Source organism: Bos indicus x Bos taurus, chromosome 12 (genome assembly GCF_003369695.1).
Source record: "Bos indicus x Bos taurus breed Angus x Brahman F1 hybrid chromosome 12, Bos_hybrid_MaternalHap_v2.0, whole genome shotgun sequence".
Taxonomy (NCBI): Eukaryota; Metazoa; Chordata; class Mammalia; order Artiodactyla; family Bovidae; genus Bos; species Bos indicus x Bos taurus.
Genome location: NC_040087.1, coordinates 25,636,412 through 25,657,499, shown reverse-complemented (window position 1 = coordinate 25,657,499; position 21,088 = coordinate 25,636,412). Strand labels below are relative to the sequence as shown.

Sequence of the window (21,088 nt, the reverse complement as noted above, 5' to 3'; positions counted from 1 at the left end):
TAGTTCCCCGTCTCTATGACAACTGTTTAAATTGGGATGGGCAACTGTCATCTGGAGTATTACTGAGAGAAAAGTGTTAGTGAGCACACAGTTCCCATAGATAGAGCATTTCAATATAATCCAATTTTAATTGAGCTCCTGAGACTTTGATGTGCTGCAGAAGGTTGGGAGAGAGCTATTCCAGGGAGAAATTAAAGCAGCCCAGCAAGGCTTCACCACTCCAGACTGTCACCATTTTAAGTAAGCATTAGCATCAGACTTAACCTGCCCCTGCAGAACATCTCACTTCTTTTTTCAGCTTTTCACCGATTTATTTTGCCATATGTAAAAGCAAAGCACTTTCATCTTGTTATATATCTTTTTACACCCATTTGATTAGGCTTGAAAAGCTTGTACTGGACCTGAGATTCATCTTCTGCTGTCTATTGGACTTTTCCTCAGCGGTTCAGAAAAGAAAAAGCAAGTAGAGTTAGGGATTAGTTTGAAATTGTCAGCTATCATATATTAAACTTTCTTTTTAATATTATTTTGTAAAACCTTACCTTGGAGCTAAAAAGTTTAAGGAAATGTAATTTTTGTTTAGCTTTGATTTACCATTGAATTTCATTTTAATGCCTAGATGCCTAGACATTTATTAGAGGTTAGAGTTTTTATTTCAAAATGCATTAAAATATCTTTTCCTCATCACATGAGAAATGCTTTCAGGCAAAGCTACTATAAAGCAACTGAACACCGGCGTATCAGTCCTTGAGCAAGAAAGCATTGGTCTTTTTTTTGTTTGTTTGTTTTTTAATGGGCAGGAAAATAGTATTTTTCCATAATTATCCAATATCTTTTAAATACTTTGAAATATAATGTTGAACATGCATTAGGTATTTTACTATTAATAAAAATGACATAAAAACACGATGTTAATTAAAATTACATAATATTAATATTGTGCTTAATATTAATACTAAATATATTGCTTGTGATGTCAAAAAGATTTGTTAGAGATATGGTAAACTTAAGGAAGTTATTACCTGTTTAAGGCGTAGCTGACAGTTCTGATCTATATTGGCACATTTTAAAAAATAAAATGTATATTGAGAAATTAAGTAAGCTTACTGCAACTAGAAATTTTTTGAGTATATGCATCATTGAGACACCTATATTTGCTTATAGACTTCCTGTAATCTGCAAGCTAACGAAGCTTTTACATCAGGCCCCTTTACTCCACAGGGCCTTCTGAGAGATCAGAGTTACCAAGGATTGTATTGTGATCTCACTTTACTCAATTGCCTTAAGACGCCTCAGGGAAAAGAAATAAAAACCTCCATTTCTAAGCCTCCAGTATTTGTTGTAATTGTTCTATTTTCATTCTAAATAATTATTCACTTACATAGCTAATTTTTATTTGTAACTTTGTATTTTTTTTCTTTAAAAAGGCATTTCAAATAATGTAAGCTTATTTGACACTTTTTAAAAAATTTTATTTAATGTATATTTTTTTATTTAGTGTCCTCCTCCTTCCCACCCATGTTCACTTCTTTCCATTGTTCTTTAATTATAACAATTCTGCAGTGAAAAATCTGGTACATACTTCATCTTGCTTTGTTGAGTGTATATCCACAGGATAAATCCCTAGAAATGAAACTGCTGCATTAAAGGGCATATGTATTTGACATTTTTGATAGGCAGTGACAGAATGTTCTTAATATATTATACTAACCTGGACTTTCCCCATCAATATGATTGCCTGTTTTCCTCACAATCAAAGTTTTAGATTTTGCCAGTCTTATAGATAAAAATAGTATCTCCATATTGTTTCAGCTGTACTCTGGGGGAGGTTAATCATGTTTTTAATCAAGAAAGAGCAATTTGTGCTGTTTTCTGGAGTTTTTTTTAAGCAGAATTTTACTGTATCTCAGTGTTTATAGAAGGAGATTGGTAAATAATATAGTTTGTCTCATGTATCTCTGTGTATTAGATATATAGAAATATTAAAATTATATACATATGTGTATATAAACATGTCTTTTTCTCCCTACTTCTCATCTAGATTAATTTGTTATTCCTCTGTGGAATACCCCCACCCTAGTCTTAATGGCATTAGTTATGAGGATAAGGATCTTTCTAATCTACCTACTTACCCAGTAAGAATGTTTCCCCTCTGACAAAAAAAAAAAAAAAATTTGCTAACTGCATGACATAATTTATAATTAGCTAAATATATTAACACTCTTTATGAATTAGTTTATGTGGACATCTCTAGGCTACATTTTTATTTGTTTACTAAAGCCTGAGTATTGGAGAAACATGCAGTGGAGTTTCATGCAGCTGCCCCCACCTGTGTGCCAGACACCATGGCGAGCACCAGGGGAAGCAGCGTTAAGAAGGGGTTAGGACTGAGACCTGTAAATAACCTCCATATCTGGAGGAAATAACATCATTTGGTTTATTTATATTATTACTGGAGAGCAAAACCTTAATAGCAAATTAAATGGGACACAGACTCCTCTGTCCATGAAATTCTCCAGGCAAGAATACTGGAGTAGGTTGCCATTTCCTTCTCCAGGGGATCTTCCTGACCCAGGAATCAAACCCTGGTCTCCTGCATTGTAGGCAGATTCTTTACCACCTGAGCCACCAGGCAAGTCCCATAGTAAAATACAAATGGGAATATCTCTTCAAGCCTTGTGCAAAACTGAAATTCCATCTGAGTTCCAGTGCCCGGGTCTTTTAATTGTCCCTTCAGTCCCAGCCATCCATTAACATTATGGTGCCAATTGTTTATATTTTTGCTACTACAGACTGCCTGACTTTAAATACACCTAAAATTTAATCATTGAGCAGAGTACTTATTGAGTTTCTACAGTGTGCCAGGCACCGTGCTGAGCAATAGGAGATATAGTAGTAAGAGAAGCAAATGATTAAGGTGGAGGGGGACAGGCAATTACATTAATAAATTACATAATAGATTTGCGAAATGACACTTTGAAGAGAATGTCTCTCACATGTGGTGCTATGAGAGCGTGTGATAGGGTGATTTTACCCAGCAGGAGAGGTCAGTTGAGAAAATAAGAAGTCAAGAGAGCTCAAGGATGAGTAGAACTAAAGTAGGCAGATACGGGCGGGAGGCTATTTCCAGAGAGGGAAAAATATGTGCATTGGCCCTGTGACAGGAAACAGCATGGTATGGACCCAGGACTGGGAAAAACTCAATGGGACTGGAGCCAGCAGAGCAAAGTGGTCCCAGATGTGTTTGGAGCAGGAGATGGTTGCATCCACCACTAGGCTCATCTTTTTTAAAATGTCTTGGCTTCTGCTTCTTCAGGATTCCTGCTGCCTTATGATTTCTGATGCCTGTCTTCTCCATCTTTTGGCTTCTTCCTACCCTCCTGCTAGAGTTATCCCTGAATATCTCACATTGAAATCATTAAAAAAGATTATCTGATGGGGTCAGCCAGCCAGCATTCATAATAGCATGGCTATGATGGACAGGGTTCTCACTGCCACTATTTGTGGCTGTTCTAGTTAGATAACTACTTATTCTTTTTAATATTTATTTATTTGGCTGTGCTGGATCTTCCCAGGTGGTGCAAATGGTAAAGAACCCACCTGCCAATGCAGGAAACATAAGAGATGTGGATTCAATCCCTGGGCTGGGAAGATCCCCTGGAGGAGGGCATGGCAACCCACTCCAGTATTCTGGCCTGAAGAGTCCCACGGACAGAGGAGCCTGTCTGGCCACAGTCCATAGCGTCACAGAGTCGGCAATGACTGAGAGAGTACTTAGCAGGCGTGCACACTGGGTCTAGTCGCCACACACAGGATCTCTGATCTTGGTTGCAGGATGCAGGTTCTTTAGCTGCAGCATGAAGTATCTAGTTCCCTGACCAGCAATCAAACCCAGGCCCTCTGCATTGGGAGCTCAGAGTTTTAGCCACAGGACTATCAGGGAAGTCACGGTATCTACTTTAATATTAGATAACAATCCTGGTTCAGTCCCCAAGGCCAGAGTGGTAGGGTCAGGTAATCAACATGGTGAAAAGGAACTTATCAGGAAGGGATATCTTTCATGCTGTGTCTGGTACATAATAAATTGGGAATCAACTCTGGACTGTCTTAATGTGATAGCTTTTAATTAATATAGGCCAAATAAATTAATAACTTTTCTGTGTATGAGTATTACTAAATATATATCAGTAAAAGCATTCATAATTAATCACCACTATTAAGTGAGTGCTCCGTGCTGAGCCTTGTGCTACATGTGAAAACACAGAGATGCATTGAGAATTCCAGCCATCAGTTGGTTCACAGGTTTGCAAGAGACACCAGCGAGTAAATCAACCATGATAATGATGGTTTGGTGAGTGTCAGAGTTGGGTAGAGGGCTCTCAGAGGGAACAGCAGGCTCTTCGAGCTTAGGTATCAATAGGAGTTCATCAGAAGAACAGACTAGGGACGGATCTGCCAGGCAGAAGAAATACCATGTGCAAGGGTGCAGAAGCGTGACCGAAGATGGCACATTTGGAGCGGAAAGCGATCAAGGTGGTTAGAATGTAAGAGCTCGGTGTAATGCCCCTTGTAGCTTAATATGGGGTTTTATACCACTATTAGTACAAGCAGTTACCACTTCTTAAGTACCTGCTTATTTTCCATATGCACATACACTTTTTTTTTTTCCCCATACGCACATATGCTTTTTAAATTCTGTTAGGATTTTCATGATGTGCTGGGATCCAGATTTCTTTTCCAGTGTTTGAAGCCCTCATGGTATGAACTGAAAAGTGCACGAGTATCTGTATTGCATGCAGTTTTGTTTTGTTTTCAGGATAACATAAACATCAACTTGAGAAAAAAGAATGGTTTTACCTTTAAACTTTAAAAAAAAAAAACACCTCTTTTCACTATGCATTTCTCACTAAATGAGAAATACATAATTAAATTTTTGTTTTAAATTTGTAAAATAAAAAGTGGAAAATAAAAAATGTTAAAATGTTTTCAAATATTTCTCTCTATACCCTGATTAGATCTTTAGTCAAAAGCAGTTTCTCCTTTATGTCTGCTCGTTGCAGACGTAATTACATCTACAACAATAATTACTGCAGCTCTCCCATCTAATCTTGTATCATTTCTGACTGTATCTAAAAACTTAAATAAGAAATACTTCCAAAAAGAGAAAAACAGTTTGTGTTGACAGTTCATAGTATCTACAAAGTCATACCCTGTTAACAGTTTGATTCAAAGGAAACCCACTAACCCAGAAACCCAAATAACCCAATAGGATTATTTGGAGCTATATAAGCATGAATGCTTTAAAAATTGTCACTATGCAGAGTAACACCAGGGAAGTTAATATGCTCAGTGTAGAAATGAAAGTGAGTACTAGAAACTAGAAAATAGTTTCCTTCTAATACTGTAGAGTTCTCCATCTTCTGGCCCTTCCCTGTGTAAAATTACAGCAGAGGGACAAATACAAGATTTCAGAGTTTGCCAAATTTGAGAAAATGAAACACAGCCAAATGTATAACACTTACATATGGGGACATTCATGAGTAGGACAAAAATGAAGCAACCTTGCCAATATATATTTTTTTTTAAATTTTGAGAGTTTTACCCTAATTTTGAGAGTTACATGCCTTTGAAGATGAAGGAGGCACAGAGGACTCCAACTGCAAATCAGAGTTTGTTTGTAAATTAAATTTTGCAATATTTTATTCAACAAAATAGACTGAGTTCCTTTCATGTGCTGATTCTATAAGGAATACAACCTAGTCTCTACTCTAATGAACTCTGCAGTTGCGGGGATGTATGTTATAGAACAGATCACTTTAAAAGTACTTCCCATAGTGTGAAGGAGATTATTGGAGTGGTACAAATCCTACCTTTTGGAAAGAGTTCATGGCTTTCTACTAATGAGTATAAAATAATGTTTGTATAGTTTATTAGAATAGCATTGTTTTTCACCAGTCAAAACAGCCTCTAAACTGTAGTCACAGCAGTGATTTCCAAAGTTTGAATTTAATCATCTCACCTCTTTGTTTAACAAAGGGGGCTCATCATTGCTCTCAGATCAGAAGTCCAAACTCTTTAACATGAATTACTTGATTTAGCCCCCACATCCTGGTTCCCTATGTACCTTTCATCATTCTTACGTTATTTTTCACCTCTCTCCTCTTGACAGTATGTATTTCAGACTGCCTGAACCCATTCCCCAAGGCACTGTATTTACATGTTCCTTCTGCTTGAGACCCTCTTCCTTCCCTGCTTCCGCTCACACCTTCCCCATTGTTGGAGAGTCCCCATGAGCCTATGACCTCTTTGAACAGGGACTCTGCCTCTCATTCACTATCGTCTGGTGACGGTCAATCAATAAATATTTGTTAAATAAGAGTCACTAAAAAATCAATTGATAAATCATGAAAAGAGCAAGAGCTGGCCTAATTGGAGAAGACACTGTAGCTCTGTTGGTAAAGAATCCGCCTGCAATGTGGGAGACCCCAGTTCAATTCCTGGGTCTGGAAGATCCCCTGGAGAAGGTATAGGCTACCCACTCCAGTGTTCTTGGGTTTCCCTTGTGGCTGAGCTGATAAAGAATCCCCCTGCAATGTGGAAGACCTGGGTTCGATCCCTGGGTTGGGAAGATCCCCTGGAGAAGGGAAAAGCTACTCACTCCAGTATTCTGGCCTGGAGAATTCCATGGACAGTCCATGGGGTCGCAAAGAGTCAGGCACTACTGAGCAACTTTCACTTTCACTTCCTAGAGTTATCACTGCTAACAAGGGATGTGGTAGCTGAGGTCTCAAATAGTTGTGATTTGGAAAACTTCTAGAATGCAAACTGCCACTAAGGAAACAGTTATGGCTGTTAGTTTTAAAGGTCATATGCTGTGGTCCAAGTTTTCTACTCTCTCACTGGCAGTGTCATTATTGAAGGTTAAAACCAGAGATGTACTCAGTGCATATATGTGTGTATGTCTACACGTGCACATGAGAAGGTAGGCATTAGAGTAGAAGGCTAACCTTTGCTAAGCACTTCCTGTGTGCTGGGAACTGTACTAAGCATTTTTAAAAAGAACTCATTCAACTAACCTGTGAGTCTAGGTACTGTCATTTCCTCCATCTTGTGATGTGGAAGCTGAAGAATTAAAAATGAACTAACTTGCCCGAGGGCTCACAGCTTATAAGAGAGGTGAACCCTAGTAAGGCTTTAAATGTAGGAGAGGCAGGTACGTAAAGTGATGACTTAGAGCAAAATGCTAAATAAAAAGCCCTCTAGAGATTTCCCTGCCTTCCGGTGGTCCAGTGGTCGGGACTGCACTTCTACTGCAGGGGGCACAGGTTCCATCCCTGGTTGGGGAACTAGGATCCTGCATATCGCACTGCATAGCCAAATAAAATAAAACTAAAGGAAAAACTCTGTATAGATGAGCTGCCTAAATTTTTCTCAGTTATACGATATTTTGACCCTGTAATTTTAATTCATATAGTGATGATGACTGTGTTTATGAATATTTAACCTCAGGAGTATAACAGTATAGTATATATTATAAAATTTTCATTGAAAATGTATTTCCTGGAAACTGTCTTTTTGCTAGCCTAATTTCTTGATCATTTTCATTTACTTCACAGTTAAACCATTTTCAGCTTTTTCCATTTTTAATTGTATATTACATGAATTATTTATTTTCATTGGGACTAATTATTTTCCATCTAAATTTTAATGAAAAGATTTGACTAAGTGATCATTTTTTGGTCCATATTATATTTTACTGATTATAATGCCTACTCCTGACAGTTTTATTTTGATGACTTTATTCATTATTAATTGGATAAAAAGATTTAGTGAGACTTTTCCATGAGAAATTTGAGGTTTTCTTTATTGTGTAGTACGGGTCCATTGTAATTGTCCTCTAACATTTTTTTAACCCACCCTGTAAAAAACTTTTATACACGTTACACATGTATAAAACAATTTACATATTACACATGTTAACATTTAATACTTTGTATAAGTTTAACCTTTTTTAAAGATGTGGTTGGTATCCAGCATGTTCTACATACTGATATTTTAAAATAAAATTCTTAAAAATAATCACTTTTCAGAAATGCCCAATAGAATCAAATATATCCAAAGAAATAATGATTTGGCTGTTATCAACATCCATTTTAAAATGTATAAATAATCTTTTTTCAAGTGGACATTTTATGTAATTCCTCTTTCTTACTCAACAAATATTTCCATTTGATCTCTCCTCCAAACTTAGCTATTCTAAAACGTATTTTGTGCTTGAAAGTCGTATATTGATCATTATATTCTAATAATCTACAGAAAGCATATACACTAACGAATTAAAGTTTTAGTATTTTAAATTCCTAAAACCATAAAATTTTAAGTGTTTAACATTTTTATTCTGAAACAAATTGTTTTTAGAAATATTATCAGCTTATAACCATATAGCATAAATATATTGTGAGCTTTGAAAAATAATTACAAAACATAAAAAGTTAAAATGCTATGGGAAATTCATCTCAATGAGATGGTTAGTATATCTACATAGGAATATTATTTATTGCTAAAACAATACAGGGATCAATATTAAAGCTACCCCTAACTTTTTAAAAATTGAAATATAGTTGATTTATAATATTGTGGTAGTTTCAGATATACAGCAAAGTGATTCAGATGTATATTGTTTTTCAGACTCTTTTCCATTATAGGTTATTACAAGATATTGAGTACAGTTCCCTGTGCTATATAGTAGGTCCTTGTAGGTTATCTACTTTATATATAGCAGTGTATAAGTGTTCATCCTAAACTCCTAATTTATCCCTTCCTGCCCTTTCCCCTTTGGTAATCATGTTTGTTTTCTATGTCTGAGTCTATTTCTGTTTGAAAATCAGTTCATTTTTATCATTTTTTTAATTAAATTCCACATACTATATCATCTGATATTTGTTTTTCTCTGGTTTACTTCACTTAGTATGATAATCCCTTGTTGCTGTAAGTGGCATGATTTCATTCTTTTTTGTGGCTGAGTAATATTTCATTGTGTATTTATGCCACATCTTCTTTATCCAGTCATCTGTTGATGGACATTTAGGTTGCTTCCATGTCTTGACTATTATAAATGGTGCTGTAGAGATACTGGGATGCATGTATCTTTTTGAGTTATAGTTTTCTTCAGATATATGCCCAGGAGAAGAATCGCTAGACCATATGTTAACTGTTTGTAGCTTTTACACCACCATACTGCTTTCCATAACGGCTATAGCAATTTATATTACCACCAACAGTGGAGCAAGATTCCTTTTTCTCTGTACCCTCTGCACCATGTATTATTTATAGACTTTTTGATGGTAGGCATTCTGACCAGTGTGAATGATAACTCTTATAGTTTTTAACTTTCTTTTTTTGTAGTTCTGTTGAAAAATGCTGTTCACAATTTTAAACTATAAGTAAATAGAAGGATATTGACATTTTATTCCAGCCACATTTATATAGCTTTTTGTGCCACTTCTAGGTTGTATGCTAAAAATCATCTAGTGGATCTATCATCAAAAAGTATCTTTAATTATCTTCCAACTATCAACCCAATTAGATCCAACTTCAGCTCTTTGAAAGTAAAGAATTAGGAAACCATTTAACTTAAAGATTTTTCAAATCCAGTCATTGAGGGCATACACTTTCTAATGAATTGTCCCTTATTTGAGGCTCCTAACCCTCAACAGATTTTGTACCCCAGATGATACATCATAGAGAGCCCCCTCCCATTTTGTAATTAGAGAATGGCAATGGGAAAAGAGAGATGGGAAAGACAACATGTATTTCTCTCACATATTCATCCTTAGGCAGATAGATTTTAAGAAGGTAAGCATCTGAAAACTCACTTTTAACTTGTGCATATGTACGTAACTGACCTCTTGGAAAATCATTCATTGCCCAATTAGAAGAGAATAGTTCACTGTGTTGCTGTTTCCTTTTTTCCATACACTTCTAATTAGTTACTTCTTATATCTTATTCTCGCTATGCCTTTGATGAAGAACTGGTATCACCAGGACATGCAGTGAGAACTGGAAGAAGGCAGTTCCAAACATTTGGCCGTTTTTGCTGCTTCCTACTTCCTCATCTCATGTTCCATGACCTCGACTGCCAGTCAGAGATGATCTTCCACAACATGGTCAATTTAGAACCCGAGCTTCTTCTGCTCTGTGGTTCTGGTTTTCTTCTGGGCCTTAGAATCCTCTTTATTCATCTGGCAAAAGGGAAAAGACCGTGCATGAATGCATACCTAAAACCACTCTTGTACTCTTCCATCCTGAATATATTTGCTACATCCAGAATCACTGGTAATTTGTACAGAATTATAAAAGGAATGGGGGTTACAGTTTCCCATTGCACTAACAGCCCTTTAATTAAATTGTTCAAGCTGCAAGTGTCTGTTGGATATGATGACCTGATGAACACTGAACAGGGCATGTCTAGCCAGCCCTTTGCATCATTCTCATCAATTCTTAACAGAAAATACAGCTTGAAGCAAAATTTAGTTTTTTCATATCCAAATACTTCTTCTCATATATGCAGTCAGATGATTTGAGATCACCAAAGCTATCACAAAACAAGTACTTTTTAGGTCACACAATATTAACTGTCTTTAAAGGAAAAAAAGATGAAACTGATTTGACAGCCATACCCATGTTTCTGACAAATATGCATGTCTGATACACATGAGTGCACAGCAACCCTATTTTTCTTCAACACAGTCATCAAATAATGTGTGTTAAGCACACATTTGGGTGAAGCGGTTTACAAGGGGTCTCTATTACATTTGTTTTAGATTGCGTCCTGTGTGCTTCAGTTGGCAAGTGAGTGGGGCAGACCTCAGGGTATAAAGCAGTGTGATCTCTTTCTCCCTTCACTGTTTTTGGATATTAAAGCCTTTAGTTCAAAGCAGGTCAGTGGTCACTTAAGAAATCACAAGAGCTTCATAAAATTTGTGATCAAGATGCTTTAATTTTCCCGTTTATGACCTATGTGTGTGGTGCTAAGTTGTGTCCGACTCTTTGCGACCCCAAGGACTAACCCACCAGGCTCCTCTGTCTGTATGATGTAATAAAAATTCTTTATTCATCTTTTCAGAAAATGAAACTGAATAGTTGAGCATTTGTTGATTGGTTTCATAGTATATTAAGAAATTTGGACAGCCCGGGAAGCACAAATCAGATAATGTGGAAAGGTTGACTTAAGAAAGAAAGCAAAACCACAAACCTCAAGTCTAGATGAAAGTACTTCTATGGTTTAGAAAAATATCTTGGACTAAATGAAAAAGTAACTTAAAGCGTTATTATAGAAGAGCCTGAAATTTACAGAACACTATGTAACTAGACAGAAGCAGAAGATTTTAAGAAGAGGTGGCAAGAATACACAGAGCTATACAAAAAAGATCTTCATGATCCAGATAAGCACGATGGTGTGATCACTCACCTAGAGCCAGACATCCTGGAATGTGAAGTCAAGTGGGCCTTAGAAAGCATCACTACGAACAAAGCTAGTGGAGGTGATGGAATTCCAGTTGAGCTATTTCAAATCCTGAAAGATGATGCTATGAAAGTGCTACACTCAATATGCCAGCAAATTTGGAAAACTCAGCAGTGGCCACAGGACTGGAAAAGGTCAGTTTTCATTCCAATCCCAAAGAAAGGCAATGCCAAAGAATGCTCAAACTACAGCACAATTGCACTCATCTCACACTCTAGTAAAGTAACGCTCAAAATTTTCCAAGCTAGGCTTCAGCAATACGTGAACTATGAACTTCCTGATGTTCAAGCTGGTTTTAGAAAAGGCAGAGGAACCAGAGATCAAATTGCCAACATCCGCTGGATCATGGAAAAAGCAAGAGAGTTTCAGAAAAACATCTCTTTCTGCTTTATTGACTATGCCAAAGCCTTTGACTGTGTGGATCACAATAAACTGTGGAAAATTGTGAAACAAATGGGAATACCAGACCACCTGACCTGCCTCTTGAGAAACCTATATGCAGGTCAGGAAGCACCAGTTAGAACTGGACATGGAACAACAGACTGGTTCCAAATAGGAAAAGGAGTACATCAAGGCTGTATATTGTCACCCTGCTTATTTAACTTCTATGCAGAGTACATCATGAGAAATGCTGGGCTGGAAGAAACACAAGCTGGAATCAAGATTGCTGGGAGAAATATCAGTAACCTCAGATATGCAGATGACACCACCCTTATGGCAGAAAGTGAGGAGAAACTAAAAAGCCTCTTGATGAAGGTGAAAGTGGAGAGTGAAAAAGTTGGCTTAAAGCTCAACATTCAGAAAACGAAGATCATGGCATCCGGTCCCATCACTTCATGGGAAATAGATGGGGAAACAGTGGAAACAGTGTCAGACTTTATTTTTTGGGGCTCCAAAATCACTGCAGATGGTGACTGCAGCCATGAAATTAAAAGACGCTTACTCCTTGGAAGGAAAGTTATGACCAACCTAGATAGCATATTCAAAAGCAGAGACATTACTTTGCCAACAAAGGTCTGTCTAGTCATGGTTTTTCCTGTGGTCATGTGTGGATGTGAGAGTTGGACTGTGAAGAAGTCTGATCACCGAAGAATTGATGCTTTTGAACTGTGGTGTTGGAGAAGACTCTTGAGAGTCCCTTGGACTGCAAGGAAATCCAACCAGTCCATTCTGAAGGAGATCAGCCCTGGGATTTCTTTGGAAGGAATGATGCTAAAGCTGAAACTCCAGTACTTTGGCCACCTCATGCGAAGAGTTGACTCATTGGAAAAGACTCTGATGCTGGGAGGGATTGGGGGCAGGAGGAGAAGGGGACGACAGAGGATGAGATGGCTGGATGGCATCACTGACTCGATGGACCTGAGTTTGAGTGGACTCCAGGAGTTGGTGATGGACAGGGAGGCCTGGCGTGCTGCGATTCATGGGGTTGCAAAGAGTCGGACACAACTGAGCGACTGAACTGAACTGATGGAACTAGTGGAGGTATAAATAAAATACAGGCAATTTTATAGTATCAAGTCATATTTCAGACCTAAGCTTGATGCCCAGAATTTTATAGAAACATACCATAAACTCAGTATTTAATCAACTGTAAATGATATTCTTTTGCCCTTTTGAAGCATATACAAATTGATTAAACTCATCGTATGCCCAAAGTAGCATCCTTACTAGCCTCTCTGCCTCCAGTGTCACAGCTCTCTACTTTGGCCTCCATGAGCCCCCTGAGTGTGAGTCAGTAAACTCTCTCTAGTTACCCTCATGCTCTGTTTCAGAGCTTTCTCTTGGCATCTGAGCAGAGGAGAGGAAAGGGGACGGGTATAGTCCCAGGCGATCACGGCGATCAGTGAAGTTATTTGAATGCTAATGGTTTATCTCAACATTTCATCGTTTCTTTAAATATTTTGTTTTCCATCCTATTTGCAGTAATTTCACTACCAAAAAAAAATGTCTAATTACCTAACAGAAATGAAACCGATGTTTAACAGGGGTGTCAAATGATATTCTGTGACACACCTCAGTATATATTTTCTTAAATGAGAGGCGTTAAGTCAATCAACTGAAATGCCTGAGCCTAAAAGACCTTCCATAGCCCATCTAGAATGAAGGAATCCTTTTTTATGGAGACAGACCTTTCAGGATATGGTATAACCCAGTCTACCCTAGTGACTCAATGATAAAGAATCTGCCTGCCAGTGCAGGAAGATGCAGATTCCATACCTGGGTCGGGAAGATCTTCTGGAGGAGGAAATGGCAATCCTCTCCAGTATTCTTGTCTGGGAAATCCCATGGAACGAGGAGCCCAGTGGGTTATAGTCCACAGGATTACAAAGAGTCAGACTGGACTTAATGACTGAGCACAGCACAGCACATAACCCAATCTAGATTTCCTTGTGAGTGCAAATTAACCTACTAGAAAATATGAAACAGTTATTCTATTTAGATCACTTTGTTTAGATCTTGATTAAATCTCAAGTCAGGAGAGACTTCTTGCAGGCTCCAACATTAGGATAATAAACATGAGAAGTCTGAAGGTGAAACTGGAAAGCTCTTTCCAATTCAGCAAAGGAGTCACAGATGCACATGCTTTGTAAGATCTCTTTGTAACCCTCCCCATATGCATTATCTGTCTGTTTCTCTTGATGATTTAGTCAGTAAACAAATGTATATGGAGCACATATGTGCGAGGCATTGCTTTAGGCTCTGTGTATTGAGCAGTAAACAAGATGACTGAGGACCTTATTGTCATGGAACTTTCACATCACAGGGAGGGGACCGACAAAAAGCAAATAAATAAGTAAGTTCCATGCACAGAACTGACATAAAATGATGTCATAGAAGAGATACTGGAGGTTAGTACATGATAACTCTTAAGCTGGATACCAGGAAAGGCAGTTCACAGGAAAGGATACTTAAAAGAGAAGTTTTAATTAAATTAGGAGAGTTTCGTGCCATAATCAATCTGAAAGGAAACGCGAAAGTAGGAGGTGACATGCTTTAAAAAAAGAAAAGGACTGTTGGCTCTCTTGAGTTTTCTGGAAGGAAATTATGAATGCCTCAGAGCACTGTCTTTTATCAGCCCCTTTTGAGGATTTCAAAAGCTTAACTATAACGTCAGTGACTGTAAAGGAAATTTTTCTTTTCCTTGGCTTCTCTGAATGGAGGCTATACCGCTTATTCAGATGATGCTGTCCTTGTTCAAAACAGCTTGGAACTTTGGATCTATCTTCTGGAATTTGCCTCCTGAGCTGTTTATGGTTGTTGATATTAATTTAGTTGCTCAGTCATATCCGACTCTTTGTGACCCCGTGGACTGTAGCCTGCCAGTCTCCTCTGTCCACGGAATTTTCCAAGGAAGAATACTAGAGTGGGTGCCGTTTCCTTCTCCAGAGGATCTTCCCAACCCAGGGATCAAACCCACGACTGCTACATTGGTAGGCACATTCTTTTCCACTGAGCCTCCATGGAAGCCTAAGCTGTTTATTACTTGCTAGCAAAATAATTTAATTTTATTCTGTCTCTTTTACTCTTCACCTCCAGGCTTTACTGAGTTCCTCTGATTATCTCAGTTTCCTTTTTCTTGCTCCCAAGGGTCCCTGAGGGCCCCTGCGGACTGTTGTGGTCCCAGCCCGGAGGAGAACTGATTGAATTCCTATATCAGTTTGTAACCAGTCAAGAGAAAGAAGCCACATAGCAATTTGAAGAGGGAAAGTGTTATAATTTATAAACACTGTTACATAGAAATAATTATAATATAAATTCTAGTAGAATTTTGGAGAAACAAGTTAGTAAGAAATAAAAAGAACTCTAAAGAACATAGGAACAGGATACATGAGGAGCAGCCACTGTACTTTGAGCTGACATTGAACCCAAGCAGCGGCCCCCGACTTAGGTAGGGAGGACATGGCTTATAGCGCCCTTCATGGTACCAAGTCACTCTGGTGCTCTGCTAGGGGAGCTTGGTGCTCTGTCTTTTGGAACTTCCCAGAAAACCACCCTCTAGGGATTGGTGAAGCTCCTTATAGGAGGGTTCTCCTCAGAGCACGTTGCCATAAAAGTGCCTGGGGCACTGAAGTGCTGGAAAAAACTTCTAGTCACCGGTGCTGTCAGCCACCCCACACTGCAGGAGCCAGGCCCTGGAGAAGCCCACGCTCTGCAGAGACCTGCTAGGTGCGCATACAGAATGGGGAAGAAAAACCCCTTGCCTCAGCATCGTCTCTTCAGAGTCCTTTCCTGACGGACCTCAACATACTCCTGGCTACCAAAGGAAAAATTAAGGGCACAGATTCATTTTCACATGATAAGCAATTAAGGGTGACTCCAGAGCTGAGAGCCAATCATTGAATAACTGGCACAGTTGGTAAGACAGTTTTACATGAAGCACTTAGACTCAACCCAACTTCTATGTGTGTGAGCCATAGGTATCAATAAAAGGTATTTTATTGAATACCTGCTAAAGATATTCAATAAAATAAACCGGTAATATGATTAATGGAAAATAATACTAGGTCCAATATCCATTAAATCATGGTCCTCAAAGAGAAAAATAAAAATAAATTAATGTGTGTATGCATATACACACACTAATATATATAAAGTCTAATATAATATATGTAGACATAAAATCACCCATCCTCCTGGCATACCACTTTTAGTATAAAGGTGCCATCATAGCTCTCATGGAAAGATCTCTTCTTGTTTCTGAGATTATACTCATTTTGTTGTTATTCAGTCACTAAGTTGTATCTGACTCTCTGTGACCCCATGGACTGCAGCATGCCAGACTTTCCTGTCCTTCTCTATCTCTGTTAACTCCAAAAATGTGTTTATTGCAGATTTGACTGCCGCAGAATAATCAAATGTGAATTTATCTGTATTATGAAACAAGAAGTCCACATATGGATAGTTGCTGAGAATGTTCCAGCAACTTAGTATTAGGGTCAGCCTCCCTGGGATTCCCTTGGCCTTACTCTAATGGCTACACAATTGCTTCTATAGTTTCTGCCATTACATCTCCATTCAAGTAAGGAGGAGATAGAAGTATGCCAGCTACATATGACACCTTTTATCAGCTTTTCTAGAATATCCCCAAATGACTGGTTTCATTCTCATTAGCCAGTTCTGGGTCACATGTCCTTACTTACAGTTGCAAGGGAATTTGGAGAAAGCAAAGATGACTTTATCATCACTATCTTAGATCAAAGGTCAGACAAATTCTGGCCTCAGGAACAAATTCAGGCCGTTGTTGCAAATAAAGTTTTATTGGAACAGAGTCGTGCCCACCTACTTACACATTGTCTGGGACTGCTTTCCTACCACAATGGCAAAGTTGAATAGTTGTGAGAAGGACAGGTGACCTGCAAGTCCTAAAAATTTTTACTGTTTCACATTTTACCAGAAATGTTCATTGACCTCAGGCTTAGACCAATCATGAACCCTTGCTTGGGGTTGACCACTTTGAGGACTAAATGGTTTTCCATTAAGGAGGAAAAATGGCATTGGAAAAGCACCAACCATATATATCCAGCCACCTGGTCTAACCAATCGTATATAAGACCACCAAGGCATAACACATTTTCTATTTTGTCACAGGGTCACCTTGAACTTACAACTTTTCTGTTCCTTTGTTCCTTCATTTCTACATGAGCCAGGTACAAAAAATTTAGAGAGGTAGAAGTTTTGTAAATATACAGAATCAAATGATTGGCAGTATTGTGATACATCATGAATTCAGGAAGATAACCCCTAATTTACTGATTTTATACAGCACTAAGGTATTGTCAGACTAAGTCTGAGACACATATTCCACTGACTGACACTTCCCTTCCAACTTTATTTTAGGTCCTTGCGTACACTGAGGGACTTCATGGAAAATGGATGTTCAGCGAGATACGAGCTGTATTTTCAAGACGTTATCTTCTACAAAATACTGCTTTGGAAGTGTTTATGGCAAACCGAAGTAAGTCTCCTTAAATATTTTTTTAAAAACGTGCTGTTCATATTTGAATGTTAACGATTGACATGATGTGACACTGACTTGATTTTTTGCATTGTATTTCTTTCTTTGATATGCTGCTGCTAATGCAAAAATAAAAATTTAAAAAGAATGTATTTGTTTGAAAATGTTAATCCTAGGATAAACTTATAAGGAAATCTAATTTCCATGAAGATTTATTACCTTTACAAATAAATCATGAAAGGCACTTGAAAAATGATTTCTGAAATTGATGGTTAGCTCTCCTGTGGTTTTCTAAATCATGTTTTTTCTTCTTGCCACAGCTTCAGTTATGTTTAATTTCCCTGATCAAGCAACAGTAAAAAAAGTCGTCTATAGCTTGCCTCGGGTTGGAGTAGGGACCAGCTATGGTTTGCCACAAGCCAGGTAATTATATCATATTACACATTATCTATGGTTTGCTAACATATTTCCATCTAAATACAACAAAAATCTGAATAGAGTTAAGCCATTGTAATTATTTTGAAAACCTAGGAATTGTCTTCCTCTGCAGGTCATTTGTAGGGAAAGAGGTTATGAAAACAGCTATTTTAAGAATGACAGAATAGGGCATAATTTTATTTAACATAATTTTATTTAAATGACTAAGAAAGTTGATTGCATCTTATAGTAAGCATGTTAAGACATTTTTGCTGAAGATCTTATGAAAGACATACCAAAAGCCTCATGATGTTTGTAATTAACTGTTGTGTAATAACATATAGTTTTTTATAAAAGTTGTGTAAAAAGACTTCTTCATTACAGTAACAAAACTCTTAGGGTTTATTGAGATTAAGAGTCATTCATTATGGTGTAGTTATAATCATTTCCTGAATCTTTCATCTTTGTATTTTAAATGCATTATTTTGAAATCTTACTTAGTCAAAGATACTATTCTGTGTAGAAAACATGGTCAGTAATTATGTATCACTAATATCAATTAGTTGGTTTTGGCTGCGAGTAACTGAATAACTGACTAAAAGTGGTTTAACCAATAGGGTTTTGGTTGTGGGAGGTTTGTTTTATTAAAGAGGTGGAATTAAAAAGAAGTTGCCACAGGATCCCCTGGTGGCTCAGTGGTCAAGAATCCACCTGCCAGTGTAGAAGACACAAATTCGATCCCTGATCCAGGAAGACCCCACGTGCCATGGAGCAACTAAGCCCATGCACGACGACTGCTGCGCCTGTGCTCTAGAGCCTGTGAGCCGTAACTGCTGAGCCTGTGCTGCAGCTACTGAAGTCTGCGTGCCTAGAGCCTGTGCTCTCCAACAGGAGAAGGCACCACAGTGAGAGGCCCACAAACCACACCTGGAGAGCAGTCCCCGCACACAACGAGAGAAAAGCGACAGGGAAGACCCAGTACAGCCAAAAATAAATATATATATAAATAAAAATATAAAGCATAAAAAAAGGAGTTGCCAGTATTGGCTCAGAGGTTCAGTAATGTCAGGACTCTAAGTTGGCCTCATGTTCACAAAATAACCACTACTGCTCCGAATACCACATCTTCATACAACTGCGTTCAAGTACGAGAAGGACACAAAGGACTTCGTGAAATTCTGTGTTTTAGATTGGAGTATATTTAGAAGTGCCTTTGCCCAGAATGGAGTCACCTTCCTGCCCCTCAAACAATCACTGAACACTGAACGTGAAGCCAAATCATCCCCTACAAGTCAAGGAAAAATATACCTCTGAGCTCCCTGCCACTTCCTATCTGAAAAAAATACACTTTGTGTTGTTAAGGAAGAAGGAGAATAATCGGCTTTGGGCAGACAAGCAACAGTGTCTTCCATGTAGATCATTAAGTGCCTGGGAGTTATTCCAGAGCACTGCATGCATGGAAAGGAAAACCAATCTTTGTCTACCTTCCCCTTAAATAGGCTACAGACATTTAAAAGACAGGAACTGTGTCTTATTTATCTTTTAATCTACAATACCTAGCACACTGCCTAATTGCAAAGGTGCTTTTAAGTGCTACTCAACTAGAGTTACCCTACATTACAAAGTCTCTATTCTCATATTAAGCTTATAGTGTAAAACCAATTCGCAGACGTGTATGCACATACTCAGGATATTTGCTGTTTTGAACAACAAAATTCACCTAAGACATTAGTAGACAATGAAGTACTTATATAAAATACAAGTCAAAAGAAAAATGCATTTAATCTAGCAAAAAAAAAATGACGTTAGTTTTGCAAGGCTTATTCTTACTGAATCTTAGCTGACTCTTAGTAATCACTACTTCCTTTCGCAAGTACCTACAAATTGTTTAATCATCAAGTCAAGGATTTTTCCGGGAATTGACATTAAGAACTCACAAATAGGCCTAACTTTTTCCTTTTAAAGAATAATCATCTGCCTCCTGGCATACTTCTCAATGACCATGATTCTTCAAAGATTACCAGTAGAGTTTTCTGATTTCTTTTGGTATTCTTCTACTTTTCAGGACCTGAAATCATTTAAAACAATCAGAAACTCTTTTACTATATTCCTTATTTCTTATGAGTGTAATTTTCCTTTCAACCACATTTAGTCTCAGATTTTTGGAATGCTATTCTTCTTGATGGAAAAACTGGAAACAAAGCATATGTTTAGTAACTGGAGATTCTATCTGAAGACACTTTTTTGTTACTCCCTTTGTGTTCCCCACAAAGACTCAACTCATTAAGTTTCCCAATAAAATACTCATAAGTTCAGTTTTGTTTATTTCCTGTGATATTTAGCCTTGGAGGTAGCAGATGGAGGTTGGCAGAACATTGAATCAAGGCTCAGACCTGCCACTTACTGGCTGGGTAACAATGATAGGGTCTGATCTGATTGTAGGAACTCAGTACATATATGTTGAAAGAATGAATAACATGAAGCAAGAAGACTGAAGTTCTCATCTGCTATAAAATGGGCACAGTATTTTACGAAAGATATTTCAACAAAAGTCCTGAGACCATAAAATGAATGCACTTTGTGGACTGTGAACACACATATACACTATACACATGCATGTGGGCATGCACACATAGATATAGATGGTAGGCAGGTAAGGAGGTAGGGAGCTGGGTGAGTAGGTAAACAGATATACACACAGACACCTACAAAGAGTGTATGATATGTAAGATCCTGTTACATTTAGAAAATTGTCAAAGGGAAGGGATGATGTCTGACTCCTACAAATAGAAGTCTTCCAGCTGAGAGTATCTTGGTAAATCACCAAGGAATCCATTCTTTACTTTGTTTCTTTGACATCAGGTTTTGTTAGTTTTGGAGAAGGCAATGGCACCCCACTCCAGTACTACTGCTTGGAAAATCCCATGGATGGAGGGGCCTGGTAGGCTGCAGTCCATGGGGTCGCTAAGAGTCAGGCACGACTGAGCAACTTCACTTTCACTTTTCACTTTCACGCATTGGAGAAGAAAATGGCAACCCACTCCAGTGTTCTTGCCTGGAGAATCCCAGGGGCGGGGGAGCCTGGTGGGCTGACGTCTATGGGGTCGCCACAGAGTCGGACACAACTGAAGCGACTTAGCAGTAGCAGTTTGTCAGTTTAAAGCAGAGTTTATCAAACGCTTCAAGGGCTT

At 38.1% G+C, this 21,088-nt stretch overlaps 1 protein-coding gene across 11 annotated transcripts in view; it reads left to right on the top strand.

Annotated features, from left to right (window-relative positions):
* Positions 1-21,088, top strand: part of NBEA (neurobeachin) — a 673,417-nt gene that overhangs the window by 526,954 nt on the left and 125,375 nt on the right. For all 11 annotated transcript variants that reach the window (XM_027557433.1, XM_027557431.1, XM_027557423.1 and 8 more), the window contains 2 exons: positions 17,363-17,480; positions 17,801-17,903. In XM_027557433.1, the coding sequence (XP_027413234.1) occupies positions 17,363-17,480; positions 17,801-17,903 (221 nt within the window). The remainder of the gene's footprint in view (positions 1-17,362; positions 17,481-17,800; positions 17,904-21,088) is intronic.